Genomic DNA, 16,457 nt, shown 5'->3' on the forward strand with positions numbered 1-16,457 from the left:
ATGTATGTGTATGTATGTATGTATATGTATGTGTGTGTGTGTATGTATGTATGTATGTATATGTGTGTGTGTGTGTGTATATATATATATATATATATATATATATATATATATATATCCAGCAGCTGGATAGCGTAGTGGTTAGACTACACGCCTTTGGAACAGAGGATCGCAAGTTCGATTCCTGCCTGGGGCGTCTGTATCCAGTAAGGGTCCTAAGGCTAGACCCCCTATGCTAAGCAAGCCTACCGCAGACATGAGCGAGACAGATAAATATGAAGGCATGCCGGCTCGGACGTCGCCCGGATCAACAAGGTCCGCGTCAGGTGTTGAGGAACCAGGGCACCCTGACGAAAAGTGGGCTACTGGAACAAGAAGGCATCGGTGGGCAAGGGACGAAAACAGGGCGTTGTTGGAATGCTACTACGCAAGTAACCCCGGCGGAAGGGGCTACATGAATAGGATGAGGGACCTATGGATTCTTCGATACCCAACATCCACAATGACGGCGAAACAACTAGTAGCTCAGTGTTCCAACATTCGAAAGAAGGGACTGCTCTCACAGCTAGAGATTGACGAGGTACAACACAAATGCTACGGCAAGGAGGAGTCAGGACGCCAGGTCAGTGGGGAGATATCATCACCCCCACCCGAGATTGGGTACATAGCCCCAAGTGTGATAGGAGAAGGATCGTTGAGTGCGAGAGGAACTGACCTGAAAAATAGGATCATGGCCAAGCTTGAAACCTGGATCCCCCGTAGCCGGTTACCAAGATTACGTGAAGTACCCTCAGAAGGTCTGCTAGATGATGTTAATGCAGCACTACGGGCAATACCTACAACCACGATTACCGACACTAACAAGCTGATCTACAATACGGCAGCAGTGATCAGTGAGATGCTTGGCTACAAGTTGAACAGCCACAAGGGGCAGTACCCTCCATGGAGAAAGAGGCTAGAGGGCAAGATCAAAGTAGCACGGAGAGAGGTTAGCCAACTAACGGAGTTGCAGAAAGGTGCGACGAATAAGGTGCCTAAGAAATACAGCAAGCTGTCCATACCTGAGGCCTTGGAAACTGCCAAGCAAAGACTCACAGCCTTGGCCAGCCGCTTGAGGAGGTACACCAGAGAGATAGAAGGCAGGAGAATAAACCAGCTGTTCTCCACAGAACCAGCAAAGGTGTACTCTCAGTGGCAAGGGAACAATAAGAGAACAGCACCACCAAGGCTGGAGACGGAGCAATACTGGAAGAGCATATGGGAGAAGGATGCAACCCATAACGGCAATGCTCAGTGGCTAGAGGATCTGAGGGCAGACCACAGCGACCTCCCTGAACAGGGTCCAGTAACCATCACAGTGGCAGATATCCAAGAAAGGGTCTCCAGTATGAAGAGTTGGACAGCACCAGGGCCCGACATGGTTCACGCCTACTGGCTGAAGAAGCTAACTGCACTCCACGAGCGTCTGGCAGCACAAATGAACCAGCTGCTAGTTAACGAGAGACACCCGGAATGGCTAACTGAAGGCCGGACGGTCCTGATCCCCAAGGACCCCAAGAAGGGACCGGTCCCCTCCAACTACCGACCAATAACCTGCCTCAGTACTACATGGAAGCTCCTGTCAGGCATCATATCGGCTAAGATGAACAGGCACATGGGTCAATACATGAGCGGGACACAGAAAGGAATTGGCAAGAATACCAGAGGCGCAAAACACCAGCTACTGGTAGACAGAACAATCAGCCGAGACTGCAAGACCAGACTGACCAACCTGTGCACTGCCTGGATTGATTACAAGAAGGCCTATGACTCAATGCACCACAGCTGGATACTGGAATGCCTAGAATTGTACAAGATCAATGGGACCCTAAGAGCCTTCATCAGGAACTCAATGGGGATGTGGCGTACAACACTAGAGGCCAACTCCAAGCCCATAGCACAAGTCACCATCAAGTGCGGGATCTACCAAGGAGATGCTCTGTCCCCACTGCTGTTCTGCATAGGCCTGAACCCCCTCAGTGAGATCATTAACAAGACTGGCTACGGATACCGACTACGGAACGGAGCAGTTGTCAGCCACCTCCTGTACATGGATGACATCAAGCTGTATGCCAAGAGTGAACGAGACATCGATTCACTGATCCACACTACCAGGCTATACAGCAATGACATTGGAATGTCGTTCGGACTGGAGAAGTGTAGTCGGATGGTAACAAAGAGAGGGAAGGTAGTCAGAACTGAGGGGATTGAACTACCAGAAGGCAACATTGCAGACATAGAGGACAGTTACAAGTACTTGGGGATCCCGCAGGCGAATGGGAACCATGAAGAGGCCGCTAGAAAAGCTGCAACCACCAAGTACCTGCAGAGGGTCAGGCAAGTCCTGAGGAGTCAGCTGAATGGTAAGAACAAGATCCGGGCCATCAACACGTACGCCCTGCCCGTGATCAGGTACCCTGCTGGGGTAATAGGCTGGCCAAAGGAGGAGATAGAAGCCACTGACATAAAGACAAGAAAGCTCCTTACCATGCATGGAGGGTTTCACCCCAAGTCCAGCACCCTGAGGCTGTACGCTAAGCGGAAGGAAGGGGGCCGGGGACTGGTGAGTGTCAGCACCACAGTCCAGGATGAGACAACGAACATCCAAGAATACATTGGGAAGATGGCCCCAACTGACCGAGTGCTCAGTGAATACCTCAGGCAGCAGAAACCCAAGAAAGAGGAGGGAGACGAGGAACCATCATGGAAGGACAGAGCCCTGCACGGTATGTACCACCGGCAGATAGAGGAGGTGGCTGATATCCAGAAATCCTACCAGTGGCTGGACAAAGCTGGACTGAAAGACAGCACAGAGGCACTAATCATGGCAGCACAAGAACAAGCTCTGAGTACAAGATCCATAGAGGCTGGGGTCTATCACACCAGGCAAGACCCCAGGTGCAGGCTGTGTAAAGATGCCCCAGAGACAATCCAGCACATAACAGCAGGGTGCAAGATGCTAGCAGGCAAGGCATACATGGAACGCCATAACCAAGTGGCCGGCATAGTGTACAGGAACATCTGTGCCGAGTATAACCTGGAAGTCCCGAGGTCAAAATGGGAGATGCCCCCAAGGGTGGTGGAGAATGACAGAGCTAAGATCCTGTGGGACTTCCAGATACAGACGGACAAAATGGTGGTGGCTAACCAACCGGACATAGTGGTGGTAGACAAACAGAAGAAGACGGCCGTAGTGATCGATGTAGCGGTTCCGAATGACAGCAATATCAGGAAGAAGGAACACGAGAAGCTGGAGAAATACCAAGGGCTCAGAGAAGAGCTCGAGAGGATGTGGAGGGTGAAGGTAACGGTGGTCCCCGTGGTAATCGGAGCACTAGGTGCGGTGACTCCCAAGCTAGGCGAGTGGCTCCAGCAGATCCCGGGAACAACATCGGAGATCTCTGTCCAGAAGAGCGCAGTCCTGGGAACAGCTAAGATACTGCGCAGGACCCTCAAGCTCCCAGGCCTCTGGTAGAGGACCCGAGCTTGAAGGATAAACCGCCCGCAGGGGCGTGCTGGGTGTTTTTATAAATATTGAATAGCCTTCTAATATTAACACTGGCAGGCCCTGAGCCCAGCCATTTGGCTTTTCTACCTATAAAACCTGGAGAGTTGCCAAATGGCTTTCAGCTAGGCTTTAGCTTCAGCCAAGTGGAAGCTAAATTGGCTAGTCATTCATATGTAAATTGGGTTGTTACCTGGGAATTCTGGAGGGAGGGGAGTGGGGGTGTGTGATTGAGGGGGTGGGGGAGCTGCTAAAAGCTGTGCACAGTCACCAACTTGGAGTGTTTCAGTTTGATGCATTCTCAATCATCCAGGGAAATAAATCTCCAAAAGTCACCAACTTGGAGTGTTTCAGTTTGCCATCTTAGGGAGAAATCAACACACATGGGTGTATGTCCTTTGTTGCTGGGATTTATTGATAAAAACAGTACAAAAAACCAACCATTTGTACACATTTTTACAAATAATAATAAAAAGTGAGTGAGTACATTCCAACATTTTCAGCAATCACTCACAATCCTGGCACTGCCATGGTAGTCTGCATTTACCACATGTGTATCTGTTGCAGTGAACGACTGATCAAGCCCTGTCATCCTTTACAACAAAACAGGGTGTGATCACATTGATGCCACAATGGACGATGCCACAATGGACGACTGATCAAGCCCTGTCATCCTTTACAACAAAACAGGGTGTGATCACAGGGCTTGGCTTCCTTTTGGTAGTGGACAATTGATCAGGAAGCCAAGCCAAGGTAAATGCAGACTACAGATACCATGGCAGTGCCAGGATTGTGAGTGATTGCTGAAAATGTTGGAATGTACTCAATCACTTTTTATTATTATTTGTAAAAATGTCCTCCCTAAGACGGCAAACTGAAACACTCCAAGTTGGTGACTGTGCACAGCTTTTAGCAGCTCCCCCACGCCCTCAATCACACACCCCCACTCCCCTCCCTCCAGAATTCCCAGGTAACAACCCAATTTACATATGAATGACTAGCCAATTTAGCTTCCACTTGGCTGAAGCTAAAGCTTAGCTAAAAGTCTACCAGCCATTTGGCTGGTGGCGGCTTTTAAAGGTAGAAAGGTAGAATATGCAACAAATATGTTGCATGGAGGGAGACAAAACAGGAACCTGGAGGGTTCCTGTAAAAGGAATTACAGTGGAAAGCATACATAAGTATGCAAATACATTTACATTTACAAATGCACATTTGAATATTTTCCATGACATCTGGACACAGAAAGAAACCTAAACTAATTTGATGGAACATTTACAAGTCTACAGAACCTCTGTTTCACCCTCACCGGTCAGGAAGGGATTGTTAAAAAGGTGAAGGGATCCTGGCACATTATTTTCAAAATCCCTGCTGGCCCTCAGCAGTCAGTGGACATTAAATATGAGAGCTGAGTCACTCGGGTTATATCTAAGAGGTTATCTTTAGCTTATTTCAGTGATTTATTTGTTCCAGAGCAACTTGGTTTGACAGAAATTAAATTAAATGAAATATTTTAAAGTTTTTCTTTTTTTTAAATAAAATTTATTTATTTGCATTCACCGCCAGCGACGCTGGCTTACCTGTGTGCTTGATATGTGGCGAGAGAATATCGAACAACAAAAAATGTAACATTGAAAGACATTTTCAAAGCAAACACTTAGCATTCGCTGAAAAATACCCAACCGAAGATGAGCGAAAGAGAGCAATTTCAGAACTGCTGCGAAAAGCTGAAGAGAACAAACTATCTTTCAAGAAGTGGATCAGCTCTCCACAGCCAACTAGCACTGCTAGTTGTGTGGCAGCTCTGGAGATTGTAAAGAGGGGGAAGCCGTTCACAGACGGAGAATATTTGAAAGAATCGTTCATAAAAATATCAGAGCATCTATTCTCCGACTTTAAAAACAAGGGGGAAATTGTTCAGAAAATTAGAGAAATGCCTCTCTCCGCAAAGACCGTCACAGACAGGACCATTAAAATGGCGGAAAACATCAGCCGTAAGCAAATTGATGACATCAATTAAGCTCAAGCATTTTCAATTGCCTGCGATGAGTCAAGTGATGTAAACGATGTTGAGCAGACAGCACTGTTATGCAGATATGTCAACTGTGATAGGCCTCAGGAAGAACTGATTGAACTCATACCGCTAAAGGGCCAAACACGAGGGCAGGACATTTGTGAGGCTGTTGTGAGTTGTCTAGAAGCGAAAGGAATAAACACCACTCACCTGGTGTCAGTGTCTACTGATGGGGCACCCAGTATGAGAGGAGCACAGAAGGGCTTTGTGAATTTGCTTCAAAAGTCACTGGATCGAGAGCTGATGGCGTTTCACTGCATCCTCCACCAAGAACCACTGTGCGCACAAACATTCCCCCCCCCCCCCGAATGTGTCGAAGTGATGAACCTCGTTATCAAGATAGTGAACAAAATAATTGCAAATGGGTTAAGCCACCGACAGTTTTGTTCATTGTTAGAAGAAGTCGACAACGCATATTCAGATCTCCTGCTGCACAACAAAGTCCGGTGGCTGTCCAGGGGAGAGGTGCTGAAACGCTCCGCTACCTGTCTGGAGCATGTGAAAACGTTCTTGGAAAGCAAAGGCCTCCGCTATCCTGAACTGGAAGACCCCGATTGGCTGGGTAAATTTTACTTCATGGTGGATATGACAAGTCACTTGAACACGCTGAATACAAATCTACAAGGAAAGGGAAGCACGGCCCTGCAGATGCTGGAGAATTTTTTTGGCATTTGAGTGCAAAATGACAGTGTTCGCAAGAGATGCATAAAAACGTATGCTCTCTCACTTCCCCTCCCTAAGAGAGTTCAAAGAAGCAAACAATGAAATAAATTATGAATATTTCCACCGGACCATCATTGCAATGCAAGCTGCATTTGGAGAACGATTCCGTGATTTCAGAAAGGAGAAACATACTCTCTCTTTCCCTGTCACACCGCTGGACATCGACCCATCTCTGCTGAACACAGTTGCATTCACCAGAGTATGTAAGTCTGATCTAGAAATTGAACTGGCCGACATAGTGGATAAAGATTTGTGGGTAAATAAGTTCAAAACACTGACGGCGGATCTTGAAGAAGTTGCCCGTCAGAAGGCTACGCTCGCTAAAGAGCACAAATGGAGTGATATGGAAAAACTCCCCCACCGCGACAAACTGGTTTTTGAAACATGGAGTGCCATTCCTGACACGTATATTAACATGAAAAAGTATGCTTTTGGAGTCTTGTCCATCTTTGGCTCAACATACTTATGTGAGCAAGTTTTCTCAAGCATGAATTTTATAAAGTCCAAACACCGCTCCTGCCTCAAAGATGAGAGCCTACAGTCCTGTATGAAGATCAAAGTCACATCTTACAGCCCCGACATAGGGAAGATCTGCAGCGAACTTCAGACACAGAAGTCACATTAAAATGGTAAGGATAATAGTATTTTACAAGCTATTATTTTTCAGAAAAGAAATATTTTAGACTTATATTTTTCAAGCTGATGTAGATTTTTTGTATGTTCAGGTGCTTCAGTTGATTGCTGGCTGAGCAAAAAACCCGAAGAGGCCGAGAGAACACTGACATGGACTTGTCAAAGACTCTCCTAATTTTCTATTTCTTTTAAAAGCTGCTAAGTTGCAGCTAAATGTTTTATTTATATTAAAGTGGGCTAGTTTTTATTTTACTATTACAAAAATATACGGCGGACTTAAATAGGCCTACAGTTAACAGTTTAATTTATTTCAAAGCAGGCCTACAAATGCACATTGCACTTCTGTTTGTTTTATTCAGTGGTTGTAACAGGTAAGAAAAAAAAGATGAAAAGTTAAATTATTACGTTATTTTTTGCGGTTCCCTACGATTTTTTTTTGGCAGAAGAGGGGCAAAATGGCTCTTTTGATGATAAAGGTTGCAGACCCCTGGTATATGTGATAGACTGGTGAGCTGTCCACACTGAAAAAAAGGCCATGTTGGATTTACTTGATTCAATAATGGACATTTGTTGCACACAAATGTTTTGCTTTGGCAGAAAATTAAACAACTGAGTTAAATCAACACAACTTTTTCATATTCAATAAACCTGTGCATTTTGTGTTGCTAAAACGCGATTGAAACATGTTCAGATGAAGTAAGTTGAGCTCTTGGAATGTTGTAATCCTTCACAATTTTGTCATTTTATTTCAACACTATTCAATAACGTTTACCCCAATACTACTTGGTCACTTAAATACTACATGTTGTCTTCATATTACATAATGTTCAACAAAGTCTAGATCCTGGTTACCATAAAATTTGAATGGATTTACAATGACTACCATCCTCCGGGTTGCAGGAGGGCTGGGAAATAACCCTGAAATGATAGGTTATGAGGCAGGGTACACCCTGGACACCTCACCAGTCTATCACATAGAAACAAACAAGCATTTACACTTACATTCACAGGTAATTTAGAATAACCAGTTAACCCTAACTCTAATAACTGCATGACTTTTAACTGTGGGAGGAAACCAGAATACCCAGAGAGAAGCCACTGCAAACTAGCCAGAATGTGGATTTGAACCCAGGACCTTCTTACTGTGAAGCAACAGCACTAACCACCATGCCAACAATCTAGGAAACACAGGAAAGCTATGATTTCCTGTATTTGATGCAGAATTTTTTTGGTTTTGTCCTTGACAGGTTAATCCACAATAAATAGGAATAGCATGCACGTGGTGCGTGTGTAGTTCTCTCCCTCTTATAACTCCACTGATTTTCCTGCAGTTTGAAATCTTGTGCGATCTTGTGAATTTCATGAGTTCAGCAACTAACCACTCTTACTAGATTGTATCAGGTCGTCTCAACAAGAACAAATTAAGTTTTTGAATTCCATGCAAATCCTACATGATTTAATTACGTTCATAGTAACATGAAATTATTGTGTTCAAATTACAAGTTAGGCTTTTTTAATGTAACAACCACCTAATTTACTTTTTTTGGTATACCAAAAAAAGTAGTGGTGGCTGCTCGACTTGACTGAGATGGATGCCTTCCTGAAACCACGATCTAAAGAGCGCGAGTCTGAAACCCGTGCAGTGTCACGGGATTTAACATTGCTATATTATTGACTTACTTCACTTGAACATGATATGAACAATTTAATCTACACTGGAAAAAAAAGTTCTTTCAATTTACTTGATTTTGTTGTGTACATCCGTCCCACATAATATGAATAAGTATGACTGACTTAATTTTCCACTTTCCCTCAAGTAATTAATGCTTGTCAAATCAAAGTATTTTATTTACATCAGATTACTTTAAAAAATCATGTTTGATGTACTAATATTAATCTGTTATCATAATATCAATGTATTGCATAATGTCAATATATTTTAATGTTTAACACCAACTTATTTGTATTTGCCAGTGGTACGCAATGATATTATGTAATGTAAACACATTGCAATTATGTTCCTGCAACACAAATTATGGCTTTAAATCCTACTTAATTTTTTTCAATTGAAATATTAACTGATCATTATTGACAAAAAAGGCAAAGACTGTGAGTGCTACTGAACAATTCACCTTTATTAAACTGTAACAGCAGTGAAAGCAGCAATTCTGCCATGAACAAGTCCAAAATCACATCCATGTAAACTTGTTAACACATTTTTAAAGATAGCCTGCAGAAATAACTAAAAGAAAAAGTTAGTTTGAGAATATATTTGCAAATATTTCACAAAAAACTGACCTTAGCAGCAAATAAAAGAAAGTGCTTATAGATGAACCTGTCATCTCTTACATATAACATTTGTATTAATTACACAATTGAAAATGTAAACTAAATTAAGACTACCTAAAAAAAGCAACACGCTTTTATGAATAAACAGATTTACACAAATATAACTTGTGTATTATTTGACAACAGTTTCAGCTTCTGTACAAGTATTTACCTGTACAAGATTTCAACTAAGTTGAGCCTTAAATGACATTGTTCCATAACTAATACCAAACACCTACATGAATTTTAATTTTAATTTTAAACATGTAAGCAGGACATTAAGGTTGACTTAGAACATATTGCCAAAAATCGTCAGTAAAAATTTCTTACAACATGATACCAAAAGGAAAAATCATCCTGCATTGCAATCACATGAGGGGAAAGCAATAAAAACGTAAGCAGTATAACGTTACTGAACACAAAATGAAAAACTGCAAAGAATTGCAGAAGTGCAGTCTTTGACTTCTCAATGAAACAGGTGGTTTTTGAAAGCAAGAACTTTAGAGAGTTTAGCTCCATCCAGTTCCATGAAAACCTTCTGGAAAACGTCAAAGTTGTAGCGAAGGTCCGCAGGGTAGGCAAGGTTTAATGCATACATGAGTCCAAATAGCATTATCACAGCAAATGCTACATTATTCTTCGCCACCCTGATGCCTGTAAGGACAACTCTTGTTCATCTGCTGAAGCTTTCTCTTTAAGAAGATAAATTCAAACAGTGGTGTCTTCAACAGTCTCACTGATGGCACGTTCTTCCATGCCCTGTAAAAAAGAAGCCATGTTAGTCATTTCAAGTAAGTAATATGACACACTGTGGAAAGTCCAAAAAAAAAGAAAAAAAAAAGACAAGTACATACCACATACTCCCGGATAAGCATGCCAGCGTCTTCACCCATGTAGATACACACTCCCTTGACACACTCAGCATCAACATCTTCACACTGAAATGAAATGTATGTAATTAGCATCTTCATTCAGCCCTTGTCCTTCATTTAAGTTTTAATAGTGTACTTTACATGAATGTTTTTAAAGTAAAGGCACACAAATTAATAATAGGTTTACTGGCAATTAATAATAAGTTGACAAAGTGAAGGTTAAAAAAAACAAGCAGATGTAAAAATACAATATGAGAGAATTTATCATGGGAAAACATTTGAAATCTTCCACAATTATAAAGTTTCATCCAAAGAGGATCATGCTAAGTGAATGTTGTGGCTTTATCACTTACATTATCCATTTATAACTGTGCACAACTGTGCCTTAACCATTTTAGGCTAATACCACAAGAACACTGTGTATGAGGCAAACCTTACCTCATGGAAATCAAATAGATCAGGCCATCTTGCCATGAAAGCCTCCACCATCGGTGCATCACGAACAACTTCATGTCTTCTGTATGAAAAAGTCTTTTCCATCTTGAGTTTCACCAACTCTGTTACTCTTTTTTTATGTCCATGTGGTGGGCTTTGACATGTCAATAGCTTTAAGAGTCCCTTTGTCTGCTACTTCTGAAACTGAGGTAAGGTTAAGAAACTCATTCCCAAACAAGGAATCCATAAACTGAAGTCTGAAACTGCCCTGAAGACAACACTGTCTCTTGACTTCAACGATGAGATCCTCAGTTGATTCAGGCGCTCCATTAGAGAGTGAGCCTTCGACAGGTTCCGTCAGCCAAAACAGTCTTTAGGACCATAGGACTCTGTAGGCAACAAAGAATTACATATTCAGAAAGAATCATTTCAGTTTAGTTTTCATAAAGCTATCCATACCCAATAGTCAAAGTTATAAAGATCAGACATAAAAAAAAGAATTTATCTAATGAAATACATGCGACTGAACCTATTACACATATATGAACACCTTTTATTTCTATATGCCTTTTTAAAGTCACAATGTGGACTGATCCAATCTCATAGTCAACCAATGGATAAGTATCAAGGAGTTCACAGAGTGAAGCGAGAGTGTATATTCTTGTGGATACTGGGCGGAGCTCAAAAGCTCTGTCATACTCTCTGTACCAGCCACCAAGCTCTCTGACAATGTAGAATATGCTGTGGTACAATGCAGATATGGATTTTCAGTATTCTGGCAATCCTCCTGCTGCCCTTTGGGCCAGTACCATTCCCTTTCTATAAGTTATGCCCTTTAATGTCACACACTGTGCAAGGTTGACCTCTAGAATGTCAGGGAATATGTACCTAATGACTTAAGCTATCTCCTCTTTAAGCAAATCCACTAGAAAGGCTGATACAGCTGAGACCTCTAATTCAGACTTGCCAAGAGATGGGGAGTTTAGATGGTAAGCTATCATCATCTGATGTTTTGACTTCTGTAATCATAAAGGTAAAAATTCCACCATCACAAAAAACATTAATTTTAATTGAAAAAGGTATTCCAGTCCAGAAGAGCATCAATGGTTTCTTTAAAGTACCAATCTTTCTCTCATTTATACATAATGTTTTGAGAAGCAGCTCACATATGTTCTACACAAAGTAGAAGAAAAAAAAAGGGGGGGGGGGGTCCTAATTTTTGTTAGGACGATGTTGGAAAATTCACAATACATCCCTTAATAAGACATACTCTGTTGAACAAACTTATCTCCTTGTAGATATCTGCTGTATTATTTGGGCTTGACCAATAGAATAGTCAAGTAAGAGACACTTCACCTAAAACAATGACTAAATGGAAAAATGATTTGGCATTTATGGGCACAGGTTCTTAAACCCACGTCTAAGGTGGCAGGATCCTTATTATAACTTCATCTCTGTGCTTGTCCTGCTAGACCTCAGTGCAGCATTCGATACTGTCGACCATAATATCCTATTAGAGCGATTAGAACATGCTGTAGGTATTACAGGTACTGCACTGCAGTGGTTTGTATCATATCTATCTAATAGACTCCAGTTTGTTCATGTAAATGGAGAGTCCTCTTCACACACTGAGGTTAATTATGGAGTTCCACAGGGTTCAGTGCTAGGACCAATTCTGTTTACATTATACATGCTTCCCTTAGGCAGTATCATTAGAAGACATAGCATACATTTTCACTGCTATGCAGATGACACCCAGCTCTATCTGTCCATGAAGCCAGATAACCCACACCAATTAGTTAAACTGCAGGAATGTCTTAAAGACATAAAGACCTGGATGGCCGCTAACTTTCTGCTTCTTAATTCAGATAAAACTGAGGTTATTGTACTCGGCCCTGAAAAGCCTAGAAATATGGTATCTAAGCAGATTCTTACTCTGGATGGCATTACCTTGGCCTCCAGTAACGCTGTGAGGAACCTTGGAGTCATTTTTGACCAGGACATGTCCTTCAATGCACATATTAAACAAATATGTAAGACTGCGTTCTTCCATTTGCGCAACATCTCTAAAATTAGAAATATCCTGTCTCAGAGTGACGCTGAAAAACTAGTTCATGCATTTATTACTTCCAGGCTGGACTACTGTAATTCATTATTATCAGGATGTCCAAAAAACTCACTGAAAAGCCTTCAGCTAATCCAAAACGCTGCAGCAAGAGTACTGACAGGGACTAGAAAGAGAGAGCATATTTCTCCTGTTTTGGCTTCCCTTCATTGGCTTCCTGTTAAATCCAGAATTGAATTCAAAATCCTGCTCCTCACATACAAGGTCTTAAATAATCAGGCCCCATCTTATCTCAATGACCTTGTAGTACCATATCACCCTATTAGAGCACTTCGCTCTTGCTCTGCAGGCCTACTTGTTGTTCCTAGAGTATTTAAAAGTAAAATGGGAGGGAGAGCCTTCAGTTTTCAGGCCCCTCTTCTGTGGAACCAGCTTCCAGTTTGGATTCGGGAGACAGACACTATCTCTACTTTCAAGATTAGGCTTAAAACTTTCCTTTTTGCTAAAGCATATAGTTAGGGCTGGACCAGGTGACCCTGAATCCTCCCTTAGTTATGCTGCAATAGACATAGGCTGCTGGGGGATTCCCATGATGCATTGAGTTTTTCCTTTCCAGTCACCTTTCTCACTCACTATGTATTAACAGACCTCTCTGCATTAAATCATATCTGTTATTAACCTCTGTCTCTCTTCCACAGCATGTCTTTTATCCTGTCTTCCTTCTCTCACTCCAACCAATCACAGCAGATGGCCCCGCCCCTCCCTGAGCCTGGTTCTGCCGGAGGTTTCTTCCTGTTAAAAGGGAGTTTTTCCTTCCCACTGTTGCCAAAGTGCTTGCTCATAGGGGGTCATATGATTGTTGGGTTTTTTCTCTGTATCTATGAAGCGCCTTGAGGCGACTTATGTTGTGATTTGGCGCTATATAAATAAAATTGAATTGAAATTGAATTGAACTTGAGTGCGTGTCAGCAGCAAGAATTAAGGTATGGCACTGTGGGGCTCTCAGCTTCTTAAACTCTGACGTTACAGCCGGACTAATTAGCCACTGTAGCCATAACTAGCACGAGTAACACAAACACTATTGCGCTCTCAGTGACGTTTTAACTTGCTAAGCCATCAAAAACGTCAGTGCTCTCTGTCACATGCATAAATTCCATATCTGACTGACAACAGCTGCTTTCTCTGGCTATGTGCAATTTGTTACTATTTTTCAGCTTTAGTCACAAAGCTAATACCAACTTTAGCTAGCACTGTAAAAACAACATGCAGATGCATTACAGATTACTTTTCATATAGCATGCACTACAACAATTCTGTGAAAACGTACCCAACTAAAACAAATGTATTTAAATTACTTACCTTCTCAGTATGCCTGACTCAGTGCCAAAGATTGCATGTGGCTAAACAGTCTTCCAGAATCGGTCTTATTATCCAATCATATTTAGTTGTTGTCTTTGAATATATTGCATCATTTCCGGTTGTGGTCAAACATGATTACAATGGTTTTAGTATTCTAATTTAGTCACTTTAAATCAATGCAAGAAAAATAAGTAGTCTCAGTATTGTTTATAATCAAGTAACTGCAGTAACTGCACCACTAGCACTTTATATAGCCTCTGTAGAAACTATCTACACCCTCACTTATCTTAACTGCACTACTGTATAGCTCTGTGTAAATAATCATTCTGTACATACGATAATTTTTAACCCTACAACTGTTTACAACTTGCACAGTTCCCATTTCTGTATAGCTGTATATGTCAGATTCTGTAAAGTTATTTATTTCATATTCTGTATAGTTTTTCATATTTATATCCTGTTCATAGCCTGTACATAGCTTGTACTCACTACAGCCTGTACATACTTATAGTTATAGAATATTCACAACATACTTCATACCGTGTACATTATAACATACCATAATAGACCCATTTCTGTAATATACTCACATATCTATATTATTGCTAATATATATTGTAATATATCTATATCACTAAAGCACTTCTGGATGGATGCAAAATGCATTTTGTTGCCCTGTACCTGTGCATGTGCAATGACAATAAAGTTGAATTCTATTCTATTCTATTCTATTCTTTTCTAAATGGTACTTTATTTAATCATGTAAATAAGAGAAACATGAAAGGCTTGTGTAGCATTAACTAAATTCATTTGTGCAAATTCAAAAGCCTGCCAATTCCCATTTTTTCAGTGTACCCTCTCTGCATATCATGTAGTTTCTACACTATATAGTTACACTTAACTTTAAAGCATGAGGCAATTGTGTTAAATACACGCAAGATGCTTATGTAAATCCAAGAGGTGGCCAATCCCTTTTTTTCAGTGCAGGGTGTACTCTGCCTCTTATCCTATCACTTCTGGGTTATGGCAACCTGGATAAAGATAGGAGGATGGTAGTCGCTCAATAGATTGATCCAATTCTTATGTTAACCAGACTCTAAACTTTGAACATTATGATATGAAGACAACATGTAGTATTTAAGTGAGCAAGTATTCAATAACTAAAAGTTATTGAATAGTGTTGAAATAAAATGACCAAGAGCTCACCTTACTTCATCTAAACATGTGTCAATTGTGTATTATCAATATAAAATGCACAGATTTATTGAATATGAATAAGTTGTGTTTATTTAACTCAGTTGTTTAAGTTTCTGCCAAAGAAAAACAGTTGTGTGCAACCATTGTCCACTATTGAATTAAGTAAATTCAACATGGCCTTTTTTTCAGTGTATTACAAAGGGACCAGAGGGGCCGATGCCACAATGTGGCAGCCTCGCTTCTGTCAGTCTGCCCCAGGGCAGCTGTGGCTACAACTGTAGCTTGCCTCCACCAGTGTGTGAATGTGAGAGTGAATGAATAGTGGCATTGTAAAGTGCTATAGATGCCTTGAAAAGCGCTATATAAATCCAATCCATTATTATTACAAAGGGCTTTACAGGTTATTTAAAAATACAAAGGAAAAGAAATGATAGGTTTTATGTGAAGCTGGACACAAAAGAAGAAGAAATTGACTCTTTGACTGGCTAGGCAGAAAGATGAAGTTGAAAAGGACATGTTTGATTCCTCTCACCATTGCTTTCTCATAATACTTTATATTCTCACCGGCACACAATCCCAAATCCTGCTAGTGGCTAGAAGTGTTTTTTTTAATAGATAGATAGATGATACAATGATACAATCATGATAAACACACCTTTTTTAGTCTTTTGCATACTTCATGTTAACATGCTGACATTTATTGTAATTATCATTTTCATAAAATATAACTAGCACATTACACATAGCTGGAGAATAAACAGTTTCAGCGTGCTATGGTGTGTGTCTGTGAATACAACAAATCCACACTCATGCTGTCAGAGCAGAGCATCTTTTATTCATCAGAGTCATATCAAAGCACCTCATGCAGATGATTTCATGATATCTCATTCTGGGTTGTAAAATTCACCTGTCCAGGTGTTAAACTAAATTGTTTACAGCACGTTCATAGGATCCCTACAAACCTCTTCCTCTGCTCTCTGCCTGTTTTCAGCTGAGTACATGTAGTTTCATTTTTAACTTCTTCCACATTTGTAGGTGTGTTGCTCAGGCTCTCAGCTTCAGCACAGTTACCATAAGGCCAGTCTTTGGTTTCTTCTGTGTTCAAGCCAAACAAATTGTGACATGATCTGCAAGGAGGTAATTGTCCTCTATTCTAGATGTTAAACACCTCACATCTGATATTCCCAGGAACCTCAATGGTTCCATCAAAGTAAGTTTTCCTGACCA

At 41.1% G+C, this 16,457-nt stretch overlaps 1 protein-coding gene and 1 long non-coding RNA gene across 2 annotated transcripts; one reads left to right on the forward strand and one right to left on the reverse strand.

Moving 5' to 3' along the window:
* Positions 1 to 5,939: 5,939 nt before the first annotated feature.
* On the forward strand, positions 5,940 to 6,966 carry LOC146683716 (general transcription factor II-I repeat domain-containing protein 2B-like). Its single transcript, XM_085445574.1, has 2 exons — positions 5,940 to 6,180; positions 6,362 to 6,966. The coding sequence occupies exons 1-2, from the start codon at positions 5,940 to 5,942 to the stop codon at positions 6,964 to 6,966; spliced, it is 846 nt and encodes a 281-aa protein (XP_085301700.1).
* A 2,440-nt stretch (positions 6,967 to 9,406) lies between these two features.
* LOC146683717 (uncharacterized) lies at positions 9,407 to 10,986 on the reverse strand. Its single transcript, XR_014917669.1, has 3 exons — positions 10,613 to 10,986; positions 10,157 to 10,240; positions 9,407 to 10,061 (listed from the first exon to the last, which is right to left on the reverse strand). It is a non-coding gene; the product is annotated as an uncharacterized LOC146683717 (long non-coding RNA).
* Positions 10,987 to 16,457: the final 5,471 nt, after the last annotated feature.

Source organism: Copadichromis virginalis, linkage group LG22 (genome assembly GCF_057382275.1).
Source record: "Copadichromis virginalis isolate Kocher_CV1m ecotype Utaka linkage group LG22, C_Virginalis_male_GT1.1, whole genome shotgun sequence".
NCBI classification, from domain to species: domain Eukaryota; kingdom Metazoa; phylum Chordata; class Actinopteri; order Cichliformes; family Cichlidae; genus Copadichromis; species Copadichromis virginalis.